At 41.3% G+C, this 17,448-nt stretch overlaps 2 protein-coding genes across 3 annotated transcripts in view; one reads left to right on the forward strand and one right to left on the reverse strand.

Annotated features, from left to right (window-relative positions):
- piezo1 (piezo type mechanosensitive ion channel component 1 (Er blood group)) overlaps positions 1-6,877 on the reverse strand; it is a 94,283-nt gene extending 87,406 nt beyond the window's left edge. For both annotated transcript variants that reach the window (XM_079168875.1, XM_079168874.1), the window contains exon 1: positions 6,510-6,877. In XM_079168875.1, the coding sequence (XP_079025001.1) occupies positions 6,510-6,573 (64 nt within the window). In that variant the 5' untranslated portion in view covers positions 6,574-6,877. The remainder of the gene's footprint in view (positions 1-6,509) is intronic.
- Positions 6,878-10,881: 4,004 nt separating this feature from the next.
- On the forward strand, positions 10,882-16,778 carry cdt1 (chromatin licensing and DNA replication factor 1). Its single transcript, XM_079168535.1, has 10 exons — positions 10,882-11,435; positions 11,697-11,858; positions 12,310-12,593; positions 12,711-12,905; positions 13,555-13,700; positions 13,874-13,974; positions 14,945-15,133; positions 15,294-15,467; positions 15,622-15,823; positions 16,066-16,778. The coding sequence occupies exons 1-10, from the start codon at positions 10,959-10,961 to the stop codon at positions 16,227-16,229; spliced, it is 2,094 nt and encodes a 697-aa protein (XP_079024661.1). The 5' UTR covers positions 10,882-10,958; the 3' UTR covers positions 16,230-16,778.
- Positions 16,779-17,448: the final 670 nt, after the last annotated feature.

The following is a 17,448-nucleotide window of genomic DNA, read 5'->3' on the forward strand; positions in this document are numbered from 1 at the left end:
AACATGTTCCACATTTACTTCAGATCATCAAGATTTCTTTTTCCTTTTTGATTCTTCATTCACCGTGGAGCTATACCAAAAATATAGATCAAACCTTGATTGTGCTTTGAACTGGCTCGAAAATGTGTATTTCCCATTCCACTTGCCAATTCCTTTTATACAAAATATATTAAAGGCAGAGCACAGGCATGTTGAAATCTGCTCTGTACCAATTTATTTTTTACTGGGAAAAAACAGCAACATAACAGAGATTCTATCATATCCAATCACTGCTAAAGGCAGCACTTTTACATCCACAGTCAGCTCTATGTGTTTATTCCACACCTCATAGAGAGGAAATATCAAAAAGTCTGATGTGTAAATCTTTAAAACTAAGATCAGTGACGCTACATGTGATGAAGGTGCTTTCAAACTCAGCTTTTGTGTGTGTGTGTGTGTGTGTGTGTGTGTGTGTGTGTGTGTGTGTGTGTGTGTGTGTGTGTGTGTGTGTGTGTGTGTGTGTGTGTGTGTGGAAAGAAAATGGCCTCTCTCACACACACATTGTCTGATTACACAGTGTGTTGCAATGGTGGTGCTGAGGACAATTTATGGGTAGTTGATGTTAAAATCATTGGTCCCCTGTGTGTACACTAAGCCAGCAACAAAGCTTCCAACATGTGTTCATATCCACGGCTTCCATGACAGTAAAAACAAACACACCACACATGATGAGGAGCCTCCAGGCAGAAATCTGACAGCAGCTGCAGGAGGAACTGAAAATTCCAAATGTTGAAGGGAAAATATCTCAATTAACTGTTGCTGAAGGATCAAATAAATGGATGTTCATGGAAACATTTCATGGAAAAGTTTCTGACACTTCCAGTATCAAAGTTGAAATGTGGCCTAATGAAGGCCTCAAAGAAATGTCACTAAAAACATGAATTGATCTGTTAAAACCAAAAATGACAGTATTAATTGCAAGGATATTGGAATGTATAATATTCAACAATGGAGAAAATCCTATGTTTGTCTGGAAGATGCAGAACATATACATACCATGAATCTGCAAACCAACAGCACCAATGGGCTTCAGTAGTTAATTAATAAATGGGGATAGAAATAAATTCTATAAACAATAATTCTTTGGTTCAGCTATTTATATAACCCAAAGCTATTGAAATCACAATTCTACCGTATCACATATAAATGGGAATATCATATTATAGCTGATATGACAGCTACATTTGCAATAGAATGCATTCAAAGAAAAACACATGAAACTTAATTATAGAAACCCTGGTAATCCAATGTCTTCAAAGAATCATGATTGATAAAAGTCGCTCAAAATACAAACTAAGAACAGGGCCCTGTTCTTAAAATGTAGTAGCTTAACTAATTCAGGTTAACAACCTGGTTCACAGGAAAACGTCTAGGTCATGATCTAGCTGACTGTCAATAAAACGGAACTTTGGCAAGTTTGGTTTATGGACTTGTTGCTCTTACTACTGTTCCTGATCAATTCGAAACCAGCTTTGTAGAAAAAATTCAAACTGATGTCAAATTAGTAACATTCTCATGTAGATAAATCAGTGGCCCATGTACAAGGTACAATAATATATGTGCAAGAGCAGAAAATGTGAAGACCATAAAGAGCAGATACTCTGCAACAAGACCTTATAGTATATCTTCATTGTATCTGCTTAAGCTAAACTACAGAGGCTACAGTGTTTCCTCTTAATGCCATGACCCGCTCCGTCTTAAACTTGCATTCTTTCTACTGGCCATCAGGAGGAGACTCCTCTGGTTGCAAAAAGAAGGCAGGTTGTATAGAAGTCGATAAGAAAATGACCCTACTTCTCACTTGAATTATTACCTCAGTAAACATGGTAAAAAGGAGTTTATAGTCTCAATCGCAAGTTTTCTTCAATAAAGCATGATGTTCATTTAGTAAATGATGGTCCTGTTTACAGTAAAATAGACCATAAAGCAGGGTATGTTTTAGGCCGGGGCTACCCTGTGGCTACAAAAAACTGAATTGGCTAAATAAGCCCCTGAAGAAACAAAATAACTCACCCACCCACTACTTGTTCTGGAGCTTTCAAGAATATCACACAGTCCTCATGGCAACTGAGAAAATTCAATCAGCTGATAAGGATCATGTAATATAGTGGAATGCTCAAGAACAATCCACTCATTTTATAATCTTTGGAAATAGTCAGTTGTCAGACTGGCCAGGGCAGCTAGTGTCTCAAACGTGTTAAGCAACCAATTTTGGAAGTGGAGCACAGTAGTTGACATTCTCCATCTATTCTGTATTTATGTTCAATACAAATGTCCAGATTTGGTGTTAAACTATACTAAATGAGAGAAACTTGCTAACCCCTGATACTTGTTCACTTGTCCCCTGTAAAGTGTAATTCAACAATGCTTGTCCTGGTCTACACATGTCATACATGACATCTACATTTCCCGTAAAGTCACTTTTGTGGTCAGCTATTCCATGAGTTAATGCTTCACTACAGACCAGTCAGAGCCTCGGAGCATGTGCTGTCCTGGCTCTGAACTCTCAAAATGTGCCACGCTCGCAGCACGTTGGCTCAAACAAGCAACAGCATGTCTTCACCATTAAAACGGAGGAGGAAAAAGAAGCCAGCTCTTAGGAAAACTTGACTAAGCTCAAGTCAAGAAAACGTTGTGGAGTTTAACACCTTTGGGAAGAACTGAATGAGCTACAGCTCATTGTTCTGGTGCTGTTGAGATGAAAGCCTAAACTCTACCACTCTGTCTGAGCTGAGCAAGAACTTCTAAACCATCTGCACTCCTCTCTCTGGCTCACTCCCACACACCCCACAGCTCACACACACTTTGAGTATTTCTCACTGAGCCATGAAGTCTTGTTAAATGGCTCTGATGTGGAATGGTTCTGACTCACTGACATAGCAACAGTCATACACAACACACACACAACACTCTCAAAACGGGTAGTTTTGTTTCTAATTGGATATTTGATATAAGGTATGCAGATCCCAGTTGTATCTCGTCTGATACACAAACCCAGGCTATGTGCTAATACCAGTGCTCTTTTTGGCTCTTTCAATTTAAAAATCTATACACCTCACTGTGTGGAACTGATTACAATGACCTCAATGGAGACTCTAATTACTCATCATTTCTTAACTATAAGTGAGCAGTTGTGTTGAATGCAGTGACTAAAATACAGGATTTAATGTGGACAGGTCATCTTTGGCTGATACCTTGTCTGATTCAATGATGTTGTCTACATCAGCCCAGTACCAATCCAGTACATGTCAGTGCATCAATGGGAACCATGGTCATTTAGATCAAGGTTTAGTTCCTTTTAATCCAATACCATTGATTTTGATTACATTATTTCTGCTAAAAATATTTGAACTTTTGATGATTGCTAGGTCTGGATCCTTTGGTTGATGATGTACTGGTGTACCCATCTCATATGCTTCGAGTTTTCAGGTCCAAGATAGTTTATTTCATTATTTTGTTTTCTTAATTGATATTCTTAACAAGTTACTTACTTTTCCAACGGATGTGTTGTGATTGTGGGAAAATTCAAAGCTATACCGTAGCTCTTTTATTTCTTTGTGAAGCAACACAAGAAGATCAAGCTTTTGAGGGTCAAGTAAGTGTGCACACACACACAAGGAGTTTGACTCTTGTACTTTGTTGCTCTAAATGTACATGCCAAGAAATAGACACAGCTAAAAATAAACATTTGACTACTATGGACAGATATAATTATGGAGACTAATCCACACGCCAATTGGCTTGTTCAGCTAACCTCAGCATATATTGCTAACAGCTTAGGCTGCACTTCCTGCGCAGCCTCTACTGGGCCCTTTTCCTGATGGTGTCTATGTTGGAAGTCAACTTGAGGTATTGGGAGCTGGTGGATTCCAGAAACCTGAAAGCTTCCACAGTGGAGACAATGGTGATTGGGCAGTGTTGAGGGGCTTCTCCTGAAGTCCACCACAGTTTTGAATGTGTTCAGCTCCAGGTTGTTCTAAACCACAACCTCTCGTCTGTATGCAGATGCAGACTCATCACCTTCCCTGATGACTGTTGTGCCGTCTGCAAATTTTAGGAGTTTAACAGACAGGTCTCCTGACGTACAATCATTGGTTTAGAGGGAGAAGAGCAGTTGGGTGAGCACACATCCCTGGGGGTCCCCAGTGCTGATGGTCCTATTTATTTTGAAAGGGCAACTGCCAGTAGTGAAACACTCGACCGGCCAATGTTGTGACTTCATCACTCAGTCAGGGACAGACTTTTGTGTTTATAGGGCTGGTCCCACTTTACTGCCAAAACTAAAACTAAAGGCAACACAAGTCACACTGCAGTGCATTATGGGACTACTTTATTAAACTTTTTTGCTTATTTACTTTATTGCATTACTTTACCAGCTGCAGACTGTGTGTGTGTGTGTGTGTGAGTGTGTGTGTGTGTGTGTGTGTGTGTGTGTGTGTGTGTGTGTGTGTGTGTGTGTGTGTGTGTGTGTGTGTGTGTGTGTGTGTGTGTGTGTGTGTGAGTAACTTCATTGGCATCTTTCACTTCCTTTGACTCAGTTGTCAAATGTGAACAGAAATACTGCAAATTCTAGCTAGTGACATCCTGTCAGAAGACACACACACGCTCCCTCTTTGCTTTTTCTTTCTCTCTCGGTCTCTCTCTCACCCAAACACACATACAAAATATGGAACGTCTTAAAACAAAAACACATTTTTTATAAACTGGTGTAGAGATAAGAGATAAACCCGAAGCCAAAAGAGCTTAAAATGATGGTTAAACTGCCTGTGTTTTGGAAACTAAATATTTGCCATTTGTGTGTGTGTGTGTGTGTGTGTGCGTGCGTGCGTGCGTGCGTGTGTGCGTGCGTGTGTGTGTGTTTGTGGTGGTGTAAATCTGACTGTGATTGATTTATGAGATTTTAGCCCTGTATCAGAGAGTAGGATTAGCTAACTTTGGTCTTAACAAAGGCTTTCCGGTATCACTAAGTGGGTTTGCTTTTACCTATTGGGGCATTCCATCAGAAGTAAATACATTTTTGTCCTCCCTTTCGTTTTGAAACATTTTTTTCCAGGTTATCTAATACAACCAGCCCTCAGAAAAGACACAACATCTTCCTCAAGAATAAACATTATCGATAACCAGAAAGCTTACAAACAAGGTTGTCTACAGGTGCAATACTTTTGGATCAAAATAATTCAATATCCAAATTAGGTAATTTTTATAATCAGGATTTTCAGTTATATGAAATAGCATTCATATCTCATTGGTGAAGCTCGGATTAGTGTTATTACTGCTACAAGCTACCATGTCTAACTGGAATTCTGTGTCATTTAAGCTGGCTCGAGCTGTCAGGTGAGAATCAACACATGCCATGTCGTAAAAGAGTTACAAAACATCTAAATGCTGAAAATGCCCATTTAAAAGCTTCTTTTTTGCCACATGGCTGCATGCACAACATAGTTGTGGTAAACTGGCAAAGGGCAGAGTCACTCTAGGAGGCCAACTATGGTACTGCCACAAAGTAATCCTGCATCCTCAAAAGTTATTTCCTAGAGACCTATAGTCATAATAATTTCTGAAAGACACCTCAACACAGAGTAAATGATTGGCATTACTGACATGCCCTTGGCCCTTGCACATTCAAAAGTTCAAAGAAAAAGTTCTCAAAGGGGATGAAACAAAAGCATGGAGGAATATATTAACCCTATCCATTTATCCAGCAATCCATGTCTATACGTATTACATTTAAATCTGACAAATGGCAGTTTTCATCAATCAAAAGTAAAGGAGCAGGTTCAAATTGTTGATCGGCAAATAAACAATAACAGAAGAAGACCTGCCCCTGCTGTGACTTTGATTGGCAGCTCCAGTTGGTGTTACCGCAGTAAGATACCCGAGGGCCGAGCACCAGAGCAGCAGAGAAATAGACCAACAAGTGTACGTTTTTTGAAAACAATTTTTGTATGATATTTCATTATACAATTCACTTCTGATAATTGTTGGTGCTTATAACACGCAACTTGATAGAAAACAACTCATGACCTGTTAAATAGACATGATTCGGCTAAAATTCCAACCCCACTTAGAATCAGAATTAAATTCATCTTTTCTCTAACAGTGCACTATCCCATTTTACAACAACAATGTTACACCATAGGAGTCCAGTCCACAGTTACACCTCTTCCTAACAGATTGGGGTTTTATTCAACTTAATAGGTCTCTAACTACCTCATCATCATGATCCTTATCCGTCACGTTGTCGCGACGACTGGTAGCCTCCAGTAATCAGACACCAAAGAAATGCTGTAAAAAGTAAAAGTTGTAGCGAGGTTTTTACAATTCTCTCCCGCTGCTTCAGCAGTTACAACCCAGTAGTGTTGGACTACATTACGCGTTTCAGCCTCACATCAATGTAAATGGAATTTGATAGTTTGACACATGTTCATTGTTACAGTTCCAATTATTTAAGCAAAATACAAGTTAGTTACCTGTTAACAGCACGGTGGGCATCAAAAAGCAGTAGAGCACCCAGACGATCACCTGTAGATCCATGTCAGTTGCCTACAGATCAATACTCGGTCCCCGATAATCAACAACGATATAGACTATCAATAACTAGCCTTCCATAGATCAGGGCAGAAACTCGCTAACATATACGGCTCCATTACCATTATTCCGATACTCGCTCATTATCTTCCATCAAAAAAACAAGAACAACTTTAGCAGAAAGTCTTCAAACAAACTTTCCAATCAGTCGATTGTATTTGTCTTCTTGTGTGTTTAAAGCTGTCCGCTGAGTGCGCAGCTCCAGATCGACTCCTTTCAGTGAAGTTATCGGTGAGGAAGAAAGGTTTTGTTGCATGTGTTCCTTCGGAGAGGCCCAGTCTGAAGTAACAGTGTTGTAGGTGGAAAATGTGATTCACAGGCAAGTCCGTCTGAAGGGCGTTCATAGAGGAGCTATTCTCCACAGAGCTGCTGCTGCCGCTTCTGTTGGTCACCTCCCTGCTGCACTATATTCCTCTCACTTCTTGTTCAGCCAACACTGCACAGCTTGTGACTCTGCTGCTCTGCTTTGCAACGTCTGTTTGATTACAAAGTGTTGCCATTAAGTGTCTGCTCAGCAAAAGAAGAGTGTCGACAAATAATGAGATGTGCTATTGGTAGTTGGGAGTTGGGTTGGCATGGGTTTCAAAATGTTTTGCTTGTTTATAGATTAGCATTTTTGACATGACAGCGTCAGTCAATACAAGTCGCTTGTGCTAGAAATAGGTCTTCCTTAAAGGTTTGGTGTCGGATATATGACTTATCCGACACCAACATAAATGACATTGTGTGTATCAGTGGCGCCTCCCAGCGTCCAAATAAACACTGTACAAGGTTGTGTGTGGAAAAATAGTGAAGAACATGGACATGGGGGGCCACGGGCGTGGGGGGTTCGGTGGTCCACATTGATAGATAGTACTGCCAACTTTTTAATTTAGTTTAGAGTGAGATCCGGTATCGATGAAGTCTGTGACATTACCCACAGCAGGGGTCGGGGTCATCACTCCTCAACCCACAGGAATGTTTCAAAAGTTCATCAGTCAAAGTCCCCATTTTAAAGAATTTATAGATTATAAAATAGGTCAATAATCCCGGTCACTGATGAATAAGTATGCTTGATCAGCATATTTGCCAGCCTCCAGACATCATAGCCTAAATGAGTGTAAAGTTCCTTCTGTCTGTATGCTAAGTTGCTGAATACTTTTGGTGGTTTATGGTGCTTTTTGATTAAATAGATTCCTGACAGTGCTGTTGGCTGCATGAACAGAAACTTGAATATGCAAACATGAATTTGTTTGGCAATATGTGTAATTTAGTTCATTGTTGTGACAGAACAATAACAATAATAATATTAATATATTGTTCTGTTATGGCATTAATGCCAACTAGGCATAACAAAGCTCTGTCTGTCATGACAGTAAGTAATACTGGTGACTATATTTACAGCTGAGTGAAGGCAGCAGGTGTCTGTTCTACCTGTAGACTCTAGCTGGAGTGGTGTTGCGCAATGTAAAGCCACAATGATGCACGGCAGATTTGCTGGTTACATTTTGTGCAGCCCGAGTCAGACTGTTGTAAAATAATCACAGAACACTCTGTGCTAAGGTGTACATCAAACCTGTTTTTTGATTAATTATTCTACACAGTTGCTTTTGGAGTTACTTTAAACCTTCTGTATATTTAGCTTACTGGACAGATTAGTCACGTCCAATATAAATGTTCTTCTATACACTTTGTATCTCCATTATGCACTTTAGCCCTACAACACTAACATTCATCAGCAAATGACCTCCCTTGGGTAGTCTCAATCAAAAAATACAGTGACACTATTTGACCAAGACTCTTAAACAATTGTATACATTTCCTCTTTACACTTTTACTATTTTAATATACTTTGTGGTCTTGTCATCCATGATGAGCTGTGGCCCCTAAAATGTCATCAGGTTACTCGAGGAGTACAGAGGCTATATAATTCAATTCAATTCAATTTATTTACAATCTGTACAAATGCGACATCCTCAGTCCCAGGACCCTCACATCGGAACAGGAAGGAACTCCCCCCCAAAAAAACTTTAACAGGGAGAAAAGAGAAAATCAATACTTGAATCTTAACAACAGTTACACAGCTCAGCAAAAAAAAATGTGATTCACTGAAAACTTCTCACTCCATATACACCATATTCCATACTCCATACTTATAACCCACTGAAGACCGGTCATTCTGATCCTGGCAAATCTGTGATCTGAGAATTACATGTTGAGTAAAACATCATAAAGTGGGAATCAGCCTGGACTTGTCTATGAGAGCAGAAGCTGAGGTTGTCGTGTGAGAAAATGGAGGTGTGGCGTGAGAGCAGACGTGTCACGTTAAATGCAGCCCAGTGGTCCTGTGGGCCGCTGGGTTGGTGGGACGGTGGGTCGTCAAAAGTTCCCAACTCCCCAACTTCCCTAAATAATTTTCAGCATCACAACCCCCGAAAAATATCTCGCTTCACAATCACAATTTCATCATTTCGGCAGGATAAGATTTGTAAAGTCTAAATGAGCCGCATGATTAAATTATTTTATCCCCATTCAAGTTAGCATAGGCCTAAACCGGAAGTTAGCCAGCCAACAAAAAGATTTGTTTATACTGTAAATATGTAATCAGGCCTCACTGACCCGACCCTAATAGCATGCAACTGATTATAATTAACTTAGCTTTTATTCTAGTTTAAGCAGGCTTTTAGGTTTTTAGAATATAAAAGAAAGTACTTGTAACAAGGCATTACAGCCATCCCAGAATCACAAGCCATGTTTTCACCTCCTCTGAACTAGCCTGACTGCTAGTTTGACAAATTAGTCATTTCTATTTCAGCTTACACAACAATTCTTATAGTATGTTTTGTATTAATGGCTCTCAGGACAGAATCCCAAAAAATACATCTGATAGAAAAGTAACATTGTTACCTTTCTCTGGGAGTTGTATTGCTTCCTTTTTGTAACCAAGAAGACAATCTAACTCAGCATGTGCAGAGTGAGTGTAAATTACAGAAAAGCCTGAAAAAATATACGTAACATGTAACCATCTTTTACTTTTTATTCTTTTTGGTGACCTCACAGATTTTTGTTGGGACCCCGTCAGGTTAGGAACCACTGCCCTATTCAAATCCATCAGGCTTCTTCATCAAGCAGTGATAACTTATTTATATTTTAAATGCCCATTAAGTCTTTCATATTAATGATCATTGTGTGTTGAGAACGTATTGGTATGGGGTAGGCTCTATATGTGGTTAAAATGCTGACTTCATCCAGTTACTTTCCCGTGCTCTGATACGTTGTATTCAAGGTGCCTGTTGGTCCGTGCACGAAGTAGCACAAAGTATGTGATTAAAAGGACAATGAGTTGATGTTAAGAGGTGTGTGCAGATTAAGAGATGATTAACACACAGTACTGAAATGTAAATGTGCTCATTGAAATGTGATAATGCTGTGTTAAATTAATCTTGCCATTGATCATGATATGTGAGTGATCGTCAAAAATGATTTATCATGTCCTTAAACTTTAGAGACATTCAGTTTCACACTAGAGTTAGGACATAATTCATGCTGTGCGATACCTCCATAATGTAATCTAGTTTGTTCTGTGTGCCGTTAACTGGACCTGCAGACTCTCACAGAGATAAGACAGTTTGAGACATGAAAAGACAAAATGATATGTTGCCAGGTTGGGATGTAAATAAAAGATGAAAGCTGTTCATGTTGCATGTATTAACAAGTCTAAATGAGATTCAAGGACACAGAGCAGATGTAAGCAGCAGGAAGGGTGCTGCTCTGTGTCTGTTATTTGCGAACATGTCATCCATTAACATTTATTTGCAAACCATTAACATTTTAGAAGTTGATAGAATACGAAGATTTCTTATTGCTTTACAAACTGTCTTTCAATTGTGTTAAACAGCATTCTATATGACAGTTTAATAAACGATTAAATGTGTCTGATTTTGTAATACGCGTATTTATTTGGGCTATGTTTTACACGGATATTACGAAAAGGATGAGTCAGTGTCGCCACACAAACACTGGTTTTAGAAAAAGATAATCAAAGAAGTAATACAAAAATAATCAAATCAACAGCAAAGCTGTTTACTAGTATTTTTTGTGATTCAACAAAGTGCTTTTAATAACTGCTTAGTTCATCATCATGGCCTATCCCTCTTTTATTATCCTACGACGTGGACCAGAGAGGCGTGGCTTCGGTAATTTCGCGCGAATTTCCTTTCTTCTTCCTGTGTAGCGTGAATGTTTCCGGAAATCTATTGTCGATGGACAGTATTTATACCGTTACCGACTTCAGAGAGTTGTAGATTAATTTTCACATTGCGGTTCCTGTGTCCACCTCAATCAGCAGGAAGATGTCTCAGGCTCGAGTTACTGATTTCTTTTCCCAGAGAAAGAAATGTGTCGCCGGTCCGGTCAAAGCAACCAACCAGCGCAGGAGCGCTGTTGTCGGCCGTGGCTCATCTGAGACCAGTACTAACGTTGCCAGTACGAGGTCAAGATCCGCCAAAAACAAAGGTGGTTTCCTTTGCTCGTCCTCCGTCCATGAAGAATTTGTCAGAGTTATTGACGAGGCAGTGGAGCTAAACGACGGAGTTTGTTCTATCGGTACCACCGCGAACGGTCCCACCAGTCCTCGGACACCAAAGCGGACCTCGGCCGAGACACAGTTTGACCTCGGAGCCGCCGTGTTTTCAGCCACCGCCGACCATAGCACGGCCAAAAAGAGACGGCAAGAGGAGGTGGTTACAGACGCTAAAGTTAATGTTCCGGAGAAAGCAATGAGGACGAAGGCCAGGAAGAAACTGGTCCTACCTCAAAACACACCACAGGTTACGTAATCTTTATTATTTTCTGGTGGAATCCAGCTAATGGCTGCTCCATATTTGAGTACATCTGTAAAGTTACGCTCAGGGTTGTGCCTCATCCACACTAGCTCAATGTATATCTGTACAGGCTCGTTTTCATCCTTTGTTTAAAAATAAGGCGGCAACCATAAACCGCTGTTTGCCTACTTTTTGTTGCGAGCTTGCGAAAAACACTGAATTGTTGCTATAGAGTGATACTGAACACGCTGTTGTGTGTGTGTGCAGGCTGCAGCCAAGTCCTTGTCCAGTGAGGTGACCCAGCAGCACTCAGCTCCGGCAGCCCCTGTTTCTGGACAGAATGCTGAGAACCATCATCACTTTGAAACCATCAGCTCTCCACAGAGGGGTCAAGTCAACAGCAAGATCACTAAAGGACAGGAAAGCAAGGTATCACATTGCGTTTGGACTTTCTGCAGATTATACCTCACTAGTGTGCAGTCACGCCACTGCGGGGCTGTCGGCTGCCTTGCTTGGGAGTGACAAAGTCACGACAGAGCTAAGCAGATTGTTATTGCCACCAGAATGCCTCAAACATTTGTGGTAAAACTGAATTATTAAGCATTGCTTGGTGAACTCAACTCAATTACAGTTGTATTTATCAGGCTCATGGTGTTGGCTAACTGCAGCAAAACTGTGTGATAGACTGATATTGCTGTTCATATCAAACGATGATTATGGTGTTATACTTTATTTTTCATATTGTTAGCAAATTCTATGGAAAAAAACAACAAGAATGTGTTAAAAGGCTCTGCAGTTTGTACATGGGATGCGTTGACAACTATGCAATGTATCCTTAAAGTCCCAAATTAATCAGCATGGAAATTCCCCTTTCTGCCAGGCTCTGCGTAAAGAGGGCATTGCAACCCTCAAGTCTCGCCTTCAGAGGATCAAGAAGCATGCAGATGAAATATCCAGCGCTTCAGCATCCACATCCTCCACTTCCTCGTCTCCAGTCGGTTCAGCTCCTCATAAAACAACCCCACTTGTTTCCAAAACCGCCTCTGATGCTAAGGCCCTCAAGTTCACTGTAGCACAAGTCAAAGACCTGGCAGCTAAAGCTCAGCAGAGGAAGGAGGAGAGAGAGGCCAAGAGCAAGCTCAGTGAGACACAAACCCAGGACAGGTGAGCATGTAAAAACACACTTATAGCCAAAAAACAATATGTACTGTGCAGGTGGGACACTACATTACCACTAACCAAAGCCCAAATCAGAAGCAAACGTGTTTTTCTTGTTCATAGTACTGAGCAGCCAGCATACCAGCGGTACCACACTCTAGCCCAGGAGGGCCCTCCGGGCCTGTCCCTGCCTTTCCAGTACAAGGTGCTGGCAGAGATGTTCAGGAGTATGGACACGGTGGTCGCCATGCTACACAACCGCTGTGAGACCGCCACCTTCGCCAAGATCAAACGGGGAGTTCAGGACATGATGCGCAAGTAAGTGGAATCACGGAGGGATGGCCTGGTTGTACTTTCTGGATATAAATGAGGATGAGTGATTCTTTCAAGTTTCAGGTTAGGGATGTAACTAAAACCATATTCGCACAGTACTAGTGAAACCATGGGGCCCCATGTAAGTTAGAAATTAACTGCCATGTCTATCTTTCGTGCAAGGCATTCGAACCACTGCACGGGGTGAAACACAACAGCAGTGGGAAATTTTAGCTGCTGCGCATAAATATAGGGTAAACACGGGCCATACGTTACCCTTTCCTTCTAAGGCAACAGCCCAATAACCTCAAAGCACTGACACTTTGCACTGTTTTCCTCAAAGCTCATACCACCACAAAAAACGTGCTTCTACACACGGATTTTCCAGAAGTTTTGGGATTTAAAAACCGTAAATCTTTTTAGGTTTTGTACATGAAATTTGACCGTTGCATTGCACTCTCCCTAAGCATGTAGGAGCAGTTGGCTGCTGCAAAGCGCCCGGGGGGGGGGGGGGGGGGGAGACAGACATACGGTTCAGGACCTTACTCAAGGACACTTCACAACCTTGACAGATGGAGCTGAGGGACACACCAACAGGACTGGCTGTCAGACTGCAGAAGCTAATGTTTGACTCTTTTCTTTGTCCTCCTTGCAGGCGGTTTGAGGAGGGCCACGTTGGTCAAATAAAGACGGTGTTTCCTGAGGCTTACACATTTCGACAGGAGAAGAATGTCCCGACCTTCAACAGCAGCATTAAGAAGGGCCGCTGCCAGCTCACCGTGGATCCGGTCCTTCTCTCTGGTTAGTTTATTAAATCACCACTTCTTCTCAAAATATTAGAAGTATATATCGTTAAATGGGATATATATATAAACTGGGTGTAATGACAACTGCCTTTTTATAGATGGTCATGATGATATGTCCTCTACCCTTTTTATGTGTTCATTTATTAACCGTAGTGTTTTTGTCCTCAGACCAGAATGAGGATCGGCCTGTCCTGTCAGCCTCTCGCCTCCTGGAGAGAAGACACATCTTCCACCTGAATCTGGTCTCAATTGTCAAACAGCATCACAAGGTCAGCAGCTGCTGCATTATTGTTTCATATAGTGAGAGTCACAACTAGGCATAGGCAGCAAATAGGGAGGAGTTTCGATCATGGCAGAATCCCAAGTTTGAAAGTAAACGCTGTGTGCTCTGAGATGGTTGTCTCCATTGACGCATGGAGAATACATTTTGGTGTCTAATTTCTGCTAACGAGTTTGCATATTACCTCTCTGGATTTATTATTTTTTCCAACACAACCTTGCAGACAGTTTTGGAAAAGTAATGGATATCTGCTTCAGACATACCTGTATAATTGAGTACATATGGTTTTCTGTGTTGGGTAACATCATTATCAGACCTGAGATGCGGCTACATTTGGGCAATACCAGGTCTTCACTTAGACAAGTAACTCATAAGACATGGTGATGATGATCCAGCTAACCTGACATCGATCTCTGCTGGAGGAGCAGAGGGGCCCTGTTCTCCAATGCTGGGGAGCCAGAACAGTGGGCTGCTGCTGCCGGGCCGCCTTGCCTGCTGAGCCAGGCACACATCTCCCCATAGCTCACCGTTCCTGTTTCCCAGCACCGTGGCATTTGCAAACAAACCTCGCCAAACAAAAATCCCACCAATGTTATTGTTATTAGTTTACATATTTAAATATTGTTATTCTTAAGTTAGTTCCTCTGGCAAATTTTTATACACCGGTTAATGGTTTCCCGACAACAAAATTGTGACTGGCTAAATTGCCTGTAACTTTGGAAAACCACTATCTACAGTGGCTGTTGAGCAAAAAAGTAAATGTCAAGCCCAGCTTACAAGTCCTGTGAAGATGCAGTCCATGTTTTTCTGGTCATATTCCTCAATACTCATGGTTTGTCTTTCATTTTAGTTCACATATACTGTGGTACATTGTGACAGAGTGTATGTTCATAAGTCTTTCACCAAAGTCATGGAAATGTATTGTTCTACATGTTTATGAACCCTGTCTCTGTCTGCAGATCTTCCTGTCCTTGTTAGTTCCTCCAGTGTCTGTTCCAGAAGACAAACTCACCCGCTGGCATCCTCGCTTTAATGTGGACACTGTGCCAGCCGTCTTAACTAGCTCGCTGCCTCAGCCTCCTGACAATGACAAACTGGCCACAGCTCAGGAGGTGCTTGACAAGGCTCGCTCACTCATCACACCCAAGGTACTGTGTTCATTTTAAAGTGGTCAATGTTCTGGCATTAAAATGGGTAATGTTTAAATGTCAGGCTTGTTTTTTATAATGCCGACTGGAATGTTCAATATATGAATTCCTCATCGGTCTGTCTAAATCAAATGGAATTATTCTTTTGTCCTGCATTTAGATGGAGAAGGCTCTGGTTTCTCTGGCTCAGAAGACAGAAGATAAAGCTGCAGAGAGAAAAGAGCCAGCATCTCCACAGAACCCAACAGTCCCCCAAGTGTCGGCTCCATCAACTGCCCCTGCAGCTCAGGTCCCAACTCCCCTGAAAGGAGTGTCCCAGTCACTGCTGGACAGAGTAGGTGGACCGGGAGGAGGGTGGGGTATATTAGTGCTGGGGTGGGCAGTTTGAACTTGTCTTGATGTGTTTTATTAGCCTGCTTGAATTGGCCTTTGCCCACCCAGAAAACCATGTTGAGATTAATCCATGTGTTGTTTTGTTGGCGTTTCAGATTCGTGCAAAAGAGGCCCAGAAGCTCCAGGCAGCCATGACACGAAACCCCACACAAGAGGACCGTCTGCTGATGATGTCACGGCTTCCCGAGCTGGCCAGGATTCTCCGGAATGTTTTTGTTGCAGAGAAGAAACCGTCTTTAATTATGGATGTGGCCTGTAACCGGACGGTGGCCAGCTACAGATCTGCTCTCAGTACAGGTTGGTTCAAACAATAAGAAATATCAGCAGAGCTGGATGGGAGTAGCTGAGAACCAACCTACATTTTTTTGTATTCTTATTTTTAACTGCTAGATGACGAGTAGAAAAGGCTGAGGCAAACAACATTTAATTAACTGTAGCTTTCAACATTATTTTTTAGTAGAAAACTAGTTGCTGTCTTCTAATAGCGTTTTGGAAAAGAACTGCAATGTGATTGGGTCTTCCTCCTCTCCAACAAACAGGTGAAATGGAGAAACACATCCGTCTTCTGGCAGAAGTGGCTGCTGATTGGCTGACTATTCATCCAATAAGGAAGGACTTCTACCTGAAGTTGAACAAGAACATGGAGCTCAACATCGTTCTGGACAAACTGAGCGGCAGACTCCGAGAGGAGGAGAGAATCTGAGATGCAAATGACAGAATGATGACTTAGTGAATTTCTCCCGCCCTTGATGTGAGTGAAGGCTGGTTGCTTTAAAGTGCAATATTTTTCAATGAATTTCACTGGTTTGTGGACAGTAGGCATGAATGTCTGACATTTTAAACACAGCTGGTTTTGTTGTGCCCTGTGGTCAAGGCCTTACAGGAATGGTCACAGATTGATCTATGCACAGCTCCAGGACGTCTGTATGTCCCAAAGGTACGACCAGACCCAGTCCTGGTATTTATTCCACCAACACAAGTGTTGTAAAGAGGTTGTTTTAACCACATTTCTGTTGTAGTGATTGTGTTTTGTTTTTCCTTCCATGAAAGTGTAACATCAACGTAGACTTCCAGTCTTTTTAGGGATACAGTTTCTACAACGTAGAACTGATGAATGTTTACATTTTTTGAGGTCACTGTTTGATAATGTTTAAGAAATACAAGCATCTGTCCAAGTTCTGCGGCCTCCATTTGTTATTAAATATTACAGTAAAGACAATGATTGCATTAAATATCCGACAGCTGGTGATAAACCCATCCTGTCAAGATTACAGGAGAAAAGAAGGAGTCATGGGTGTGTAGTGAGTGAGGAAAAAAAACATGTAGCATCTTTTCATACAGAAATTGCTGCCTTGTTTTCCCAGATGTTGAGGTTTCTGCCCACGCAACACAATGGAAATGGTGGGATTTCAATTGTGGTGTTGCAGTGGTTAAGAAAATATTTAAAATAAAGTATGGTCCCAATGCCATATTGATGAAACCATTCCCATTGTCAAGGCAAATGAAACACAAAAATAAAATCTGAAAATAATTACATTAGAAAATGATCTGGGCAAGCTAAGACTTTTGCTGTAGCACCATGAGGTTGGCATTTTATGGTTTAGAAACACATCTAACTATTGACTGGATTTCCATGACATTTGGTAAATTCAAGACCTTCAGAGCCACTAACATGGCTGTGTTCTCGTTTTGTCTTGCTTATACAGCATAGGTACATACATTACATTCTAAAGGAGGCAACGCTCCTTTGGAATCTTGCCTGAAAATATCCATGGTCGATCAGTTGCTTTGTCTCTATGATGCAGTCTCGGCACAGGACATTGTAAGAAAATGGCTTTCTTGATAGGATTCTTTAGTTGGCTTCCTGATACCATCCTCTGTTTCTGTCTGGAGAGTCCTTTGGTGACATATTTATTCTTTCT

Source organism: Pholis gunnellus (genome assembly GCF_910591455.1).
Source record: "Pholis gunnellus genome assembly, chromosome: 11".
Taxonomy (NCBI): Eukaryota; Metazoa; Chordata; class Actinopteri; order Perciformes; family Pholidae; genus Pholis; species Pholis gunnellus.

Bases quoted from the DNA above. Each gene is read 5' to 3' on its own strand.
- cdt1 (XM_079168535.1), top strand. From the start codon at position 10,959: ATGTCTCAGGCTCGAGTTACTGATTTCTTTTCCCAGAGAAAGAAATGT. The intron at 11,436-11,696 runs GTTACGTAATCT...GTGTGTGTGCAG, and splicing joins TACCTCAAAACACACCACAG to GCTGCAGCCAAGTCCTTGTC. The intron at 12,906-13,554 runs GTAAGTGGAATC...TCCTCCTTGCAG, and splicing joins GTTCAGGACATGATGCGCAA to GCGGTTTGAGGAGGGCCACG.